This window comes from Engraulis encrasicolus, unplaced genomic scaffold, assembly GCF_034702125.1.
Source record: "Engraulis encrasicolus isolate BLACKSEA-1 unplaced genomic scaffold, IST_EnEncr_1.0 scaffold_787_np1212, whole genome shotgun sequence".
Taxonomy (NCBI): Eukaryota; Metazoa; Chordata; class Actinopteri; order Clupeiformes; family Engraulidae; genus Engraulis; species Engraulis encrasicolus.
Genome location: NW_026946123.1, coordinates 1 through 7,500, shown reverse-complemented (window position 1 = coordinate 7,500; position 7,500 = coordinate 1). Strand labels below are relative to the sequence as shown.

General features: G+C 44.0%; 1 protein-coding gene across 1 annotated transcript in view; it reads left to right on the top strand.

The window, feature by feature from the left end:
- The window catches only part of nfyc (nuclear transcription factor Y, gamma), a gene marked incomplete at both ends in the record, with an annotated part of 18,363 nt that extends 11,350 nt beyond the window's left edge, over positions 1-7,013 (top strand). The window contains 3 exons of the mRNA XM_063194035.1: positions 471-542; positions 5,032-5,184; positions 6,903-7,013. Coding sequence (XP_063050105.1) covers positions 471-542; positions 5,032-5,184; positions 6,903-7,013 — 336 coding nt within the window. The remainder of the gene's footprint in view (positions 1-470; positions 543-5,031; positions 5,185-6,902) is intronic.
- Between the last annotated feature and the right edge of the window lie 487 nt (positions 7,014-7,500).

The following is a 7,500-nucleotide window of genomic DNA, read 5'->3' as shown; positions in this document are numbered from 1 at the left end:
TCTCTCCCCCTCTTTTCTCTCTCCCTCTCCTCCTCTATGTGTCCTCTGTTCTCATCCCCCTCTTTTCTCTCTCTCTCCCTCTCTCTCCCCCTCTTTTCTCTCTCTCCCTCTCCTTCTCCATGTGTCCTCTGTTCTCTTCTCTCTCATCCCCCTCTTCTCTCTCCTCCTCCTCTGTTCTCCTCTTCCTCCTCCTCCTCTTCCTCCTCCTCCTCTCCTCCATGTCTCCTCCTCCTCCATGTCTCCTCCTCTGTTCTCCTCTCGTCTCCTCATCCCCCTCTTCTCTCTCCTCCTCCTCCTCCTCCTCCTCCTCCTCTCCTCTCCTCTCGTCTCCTCCTCCTCCATGTCTCATCTTCATCTTCCTCTTCCTCCTCCTCCTCTTCCTCCTCCTCCTCCTCCTCTGTTCTCGTCTCCTCCTCCTCTTCCTCCTCCTTCTCTCTCCTCCTCCTCTTCCTCTCCTCTCGTCTCCTCAGGTGCTCCAGGGAGCCACAATGCAGCAGCTTCAGCAGGTGCAGGTAGCCCAGTCACAAGCCACGCCCATCACGGTAAACACACCCCCATAACCCCCCCCATACCGCAACCCCCATATGTCCCCCCCCCCACCTCTCGCCACCCCCCCCCCCCCCCTTTCGCCACCCCCCCCCCCAACTCCGCTGCAACCCCCCTCTTCCCTAAACTCACCTTAACATGAAGCCCTGTCATAAGCCACGCCCACCACGGTAAACACCTGGAAATTACCCACCTGCCGCCCCCCCCCAAAAAAAAAAAAACCCCCTCCCCACACCATGTAACCTGTAAACCACCAAACACCACCACCCCCACCACCCCCCCCCCCCCCCCCCCCCCCCCCCGCCCCCAACACCACCACCACCTCTTCCCCAAACGCACCTGAGCAGGTAACCCAGTGACAAGCAATGCCCACCTGTCAACCACTCACCCCCCAAAACAAACCCTCTCTCCTCTCCCCTTAACCTCCTTCTCCCCCAAACGTCCCCCCCCCCACACACACACACACCCTCTACTCAACCCCTCTCTATCCCAAAACACCTCCCCACTCGCCCCCCGCCCCACCCTCAATTCAACCAATCTCTATCCCAAATGCACCTGAACAGGTAGCCATGTCACCAACTAAGTCTTCAACCCTGTAGCGGCTTAGGTAGTGTTTTAGAATGGAGCTCATCTATTTGGTAGGCTCTCTAGTAAGAGGAGGATTAAGAGGACACACACACACACACACACACACACACACACACACACACACACACACACACACACACACACACACACACACACACACACACACACACAGATGGCATGTCAAGCCCCCCTGGTTGGTGTGTGTGTGTGTGTGTGAGAGAGAGAAGTCTCTCACCCCCCTGGTTGCTTCAGTGCTGATGCCTCCTGCAGGCTCCTGTATCTGTTTACCAACACACACACACACACACACACACACACACACACACACACACACACACACACACACACACACACACACACACACACACACACACACACACCACTGTATCTGTTTCGTTTTCCTCAACAGCGGGGATCAGGTATAGCATCTGGCAATGACAGAGACCCGTCAAACCAGACGAGACACACACACACACACACACACACACACACACACACACACACACACACACACACACACACACACACACACACCACTGTCAAACCCCCAATCAGACTAGACCAGGGGGCCCACACTTGGCTGTGGTATAGTATTTTAGTGTGTGTGTGTGTGTGTGTGTGTGTGTGTGTGTGTGTGTGTGTGTGTGTGTGTGTGTGTGTGTGTGTGTGTGTTGAAAAAGCAGTTAAGTGTTATAGTCCAGCGGATTGGTGAATTGATCATGCACTTTTGAGTAAAAGCATGAAAATTGGTACACATATACCTCTTCCTATGCTTATTAATATAAGCGTTGGAGGCGTCGCGGAAAATGAAGAATTTTCAAGATGGCCGCCAAATCCAATATGGCCAACCCACATTAATGAAACTACCTGACACGTTGTTATAAAAGCATGAAAATTGGTACATATATCCTTCTTGATATGCTGATTAATATTAGCATTGGAGGCGTAGCGAAAAATGAAGAATTTTCAAGATGGCCGCCAAATCCAATATGGCCAACCCATATTAACGAAACTACCTGACACTTTGTAGTAAAGGCCTGAAAATTGGTACACATGTCCTTCTTAATATGCTGATCAATGTTATTGTTGGAGGCGCCACGAAAAATGCTGTATTTTCAAGATGGCCGCCAAATCCAATATGGCCAACCCATATTAGTGAGAAACCATCATGCACTGCGTCATAAATGCCTGAAATTTGGTAAATACATTCTCTATGATGTACCTATTAATGTTAGAAATGAAATTGTAGCGTAAAACCAAAATTGAAATGTTCAAAATGGCCACCAAATGAAATATGGCCGACCCATATAACAGGAATTGTATAGCAGATGAGTGAATCTATTATGCACGTAGTAAAAGCATGAAAATGGTTACACATTTCCTTCTTTTTCAGCTGATTATTAGATGTGAAAAACACAGAATTTTCAAAATGGCCGCCAAATCCAATATGGCCAACCCATATTAACTACCGGGCACTTTGTGGTAAAAGCATCATAATTGGTAGCCTACACAGTTACATCTTTATGTGCAGATTAATATTAGGAATGGAGGTATGAATTTTCCAGACAAATCAAACATGTTTGACCCATATTAGTGAAACCACCATGCACTTTGTAGCAGGAGCATGCAATCAGCACACATATACTTATTGATATGTATAATAATGTATTGATATATATTGATATGTATAATAATGTAGAAGGGTTCACGTGAGAAGTGCGTGCACGCACACAGACACACACACACAAGTAATAGTCCTAAAAAAGATTACTCTGGAAGTGATCCTAACATAGCCTAATTTCGAAACATCAAACCCTACCCTACTAATGTTATAGATAGTGTTACATATTGTGTATACAGTACATTAGTGAAACCAGGGCACAATTTGCCGCGAAAGAATCAAAAGAATTTTCAAGATGGCCCCACATCAAATATGGCCAACCCATAGATGTATAAATGGGCATAAAATATCCTATATTTATCTCAGTATAAATTTCTCTGTACTTGTAGTAGAAACATATTTGTAGTCTTTGATGAGTCAATAAATATTTTAGTCACATTTTCAATGGATTTGAAATAAATGTGCACAACCTTCATTCAAGTACTGTAGGTAACAAAACAAAATCTTGTCCCCCCTCAACATGGGGGTTAAATCAAATCTTATCAACTTCACCTTGCATATGATGCATAGTTTGCATACCTTGAACTACAAATACAGAAATGGGGGTTCACCATAAGCCAAATCTTGCACACCATTATTATAGCCAAAAATGGATCCTAATACTGTACAAGTAAACTTTCATTCAAGGTTACTCAAATTTACATACACAGAGTTGACTTTGCACCAACTGTGCCATTCACCATTTATTCAAAGTTTGTGTGTATCTTTTAATTAGGCATTGTTGGCAGTTTGATTGATGTTGCCCATAGGATATACTACAACCTGGGGAATCCCATGCTGCTTTGCACACTTTCTGATCTGAAAGACAGATTAAATCCCTCAGAAATTGCATATGTAACCTTCAGAGTATCTCACTTGTGAGTCAACTGGTGTTAACCAGGCAAGACATACAGGATTGCAGTTCGTTTGAAAACCTTGAAGTACAGCTAGAAGTAGTAATTAATTATTGGTTTCTTTTCTTAACCATGTTTTAACCATGTCCATGAATTGACAAATCAATTGAACTTTCTGTCTAGCAACCTTGAAATCTTGACCCTTTTGAATTTGTGGTCACGAGAGGCATATTAAACACAAGGCCTATGAATTCGTCACTAACTGCTAGAGGTACTGTATATCCCACAATGTGCCTGGAGGATTAATGTATATGGGTTGGCTACATTTGATTTGGCGGCCATCTTGAAAATTCCGGTTTTATTTGCTATGCCTCCATGTCAAATATTAATCAGCATATCAAGAGATACATGTGTACCATTTTCATGCTTTTACTACAAAGTGGGTGTTAAATTCATCAATGGTTTCATTAATATGGGTTGGCTAGATTTGATTTGGCGGCCATTTTGAAAATTAAACTTTCTTGCAACGCCTCCATTTCTTTTATTAATCAGAATATAAAGAATTAAATGGGTATCCATTTTCATGGGATTACAAAGTTTCAGGTACAGTAGCTTCATTAATATGGGTTGGCCATATTGGATGTGGCGGCCATCTTGAAAATACAGCATTTTTCGTGGCGCCTCCAATGATAACATTGATCAGCATATTAAGAAGGACATGTGTACCAATTTTCAGGCCTTTACTACAAAGTGTCAGGTAGTTTCATTAATATGGGTTGGCCATATTGGATTTGGCGGCCATCTTGAAAATTCATAATTGTTCGTGGCGCCTGCAATGCTAGTATTAATCAGCATATCAAGAAGGATATATGTACCAATTTTCATGCTTTTACATCAACGTGTCAGGTAGTTTCAATAATTTGGGTTGGCCATATTGGATTTGGCGGCCATCTTGAAAATTCTTCATTTTTCGCGATGCCTCCAACGCTTATATTAATCAGCATATCGAGAAGGATATGTGTACCAATTTTCATGCTTTTACTCAAAAGTGCACGATTAGGCCCTTTTGTGTGTCTAATCCGCCGGACTATTAATGCTGTACATCTTGTGATGGGAAGGGAGTGATGAAATAAAGAAAGGTAAAAACTTTCCGTTCTGTTTGTCCCTCTTATCTTTCTGTCCTTTTCTCTTTTTCTTTCTGTCGTTCTCTCTTGCCCTCGTACACACCCACACACACACGCACACGCACACGCACTCATCACCACACACACTACTCTTTCACCCTCTGTCACCTCTCTCTCTCTCTCTCTCTCTCTCTCTCTCTCTCTCTCTCTGTCTCTCCCTCTCCCTCACTGTCTCTCTCCCTCCCCCCCCCTCTCCCAGAGTGCCCCGGTGACGATGCAGGTCGGCGATCAGCAGGTGCAGATAGTGCAGGCCGCCCAGGGCCAAGCACAGGCGCAGGGGGCCCCCGCGGGCCAAACCATGCAGGTCATGCAGCAGATCATCACCAACACCGGAGAGATACAACAGATACCGGTACACTACACTACCCAGCATGCACCACAACACTACACTACCCAGCATGCACCACTATACTACACTACATTATCCAGCATGCACCTCTCTACACAACAGGAAAATGGAGCGCCCACAGACATCATATAGGAAGACTAGATGCGCCATCCGCGTTCCCGTCATGCAAGTCGAACGTCCGCGCATGGCGGCCATGTTAGCGCAGCCTGCTGGCTCAACCAGTTGCAGTGAGTTTTGGTGATCCATACTCTTCAGATGGCCATAATTCCCTCAAATTTACCTGGATTTTCAAAAGGCTTGGTTTGTTATACAGTATAAAAAAATTCGAACGTAAGTATTATGTTGATACTGCATAGTGATTAATATTCACATTATATTATATTATATTACATTACATTATAATGTACATGGGCCTACAATCATGTATAATATGGTTTAGTAGGCTTATTCAAGTAATTAAATAGATCCCATAAACAAATGCACAAAGTATTCTTTTATATTTTGAGTAAAATAACAATTAAACGGTCCCATGTGTGCTACATTCTGCTTTGGGTTCGACAGCTCCACCCTGTGTTCAAAATGAGTCATGACGCTTAGAATGAAATTGTTGCGATGTAATCTCTCTTCCAGTACCTCATCTGTCGCCTTTAATTTGATGCAAATGCGATTAATATATCCCTTCCATCAACGTAATGCACAACAACGGTTAAAATGTGTATTTGCTCTTGGTCCATCTCTATTTTTGGACAAATAAATAAGTGGGAAGCATATTACTCTCCTGTGCGTTTTACCTCAGTCTGCACTTAAATTTTAAGGAGCCGTACTATTTATATAGGCCTACACGTGTCAATATTTCAGCGAAATAACAGCATGCATATTTCAGCATCTCAACGTCTCAATTCTTCAGTTAACTACAGGTGTAACGGAGGCTCTTTGGAGAGTTTAGGCTGCGCTAATATGGCCGACCTGTGCGGACGAGCTTCAAATACGCGATGACGTATCTAGTCTTCCTATATGATGTCTGTGGGGGCACCTAAGTCACGCCCTCGACTTCCTGGTTCATGGGGCAGAGGGAGTCAAAAATAATTACTGGGCTTGAAATGAGTGGTTTTTCGACACCAATCCAAACCTTGGACCTCCACTTATGCACCACAAGTCCACCACGACTCGCCTCGTTCACTTCCATTCAATTTTTTGCAACTGTCTGCCCCATGAACCAGGAAGGCATGACTTAGGTGCCCCATGGAAAAAAGGAGGAGCACACAAGGCTTGTGTGAAAAAGTGTATTGAAGCCGAAATTAAACAACAGAAGTCTAAGGATTAACTGGAGAAACAGACGTTTCGGAGCTAATCCATTCTCAACGTCTCCACTACACAACAGACCATACCCTATAAGAAGTTTTGAATATACAGATATTTTAAAAAAATGTTTTTCCACATTATATGGAACTGTTGCTCATGCAGTCTGATGATTTGAATTTGGAGATTCCTGATTGCTGTACTCAAGTGCGTGCTATAATGGCATCTACAATAATAGTATATTAGGTCTTCGTGTATTTTTTGTATTTGTTTATTCATGTAAGCTGACAAGACGCCTTAATTTCCTTCAGTATTAATAAAAGTAGTCAACTCCGCTGTCTTCCATTGAGAGCTGTTGCCTGACCATGCCTGTCTGACCTTGCTGTGTTGCTCTGGCTCCCCCGTGTGGTGGTGTTGTGCAGGTGCAGCTGAGCTCTGGGCAGCTCCAGTATATTCGCCTGGCCCAGCCGGTACAGGGAGCGCAGGTCGTCCAGGGACAAATACAGACACTCGCCACAAACGCCCAGCAGGTAACACACACACACACACACACACACACACACACACACACACACACACACACACACACACACACATACATATACACACACACACACACTCGCCACAAACGCCCAGCAGGTAACACGCACACACACACTCACACACAAATTATATATAAATATATATATATATATATATATGTATATGTTTTTTTTTTTTTTAATTATTATGAATACATGTATTTACATTCTTTCTCTGCACTCACAACAGACACACACAGAAAATCACTCGTTGCGCAGAAAGTCCAATCGGTGGTGGTCATATAGCTAACTGATTGTAATGGCGTCTTAATAAACTCTCTCTCTCTCTCTCTCTCTCTCTCTCTCTCTCTCTCTCTCTCTCTCTCTCTCTCTCTCTCTCTCTCTCAGCTTTCAGCACTCTTGCCTCTCTCTCTCTCTCTCTCTCTCTCCCCTCTCTCTCCCTCTCTCTTTCTCCTCTTTCTCTTCCTCTCTCTCTCCC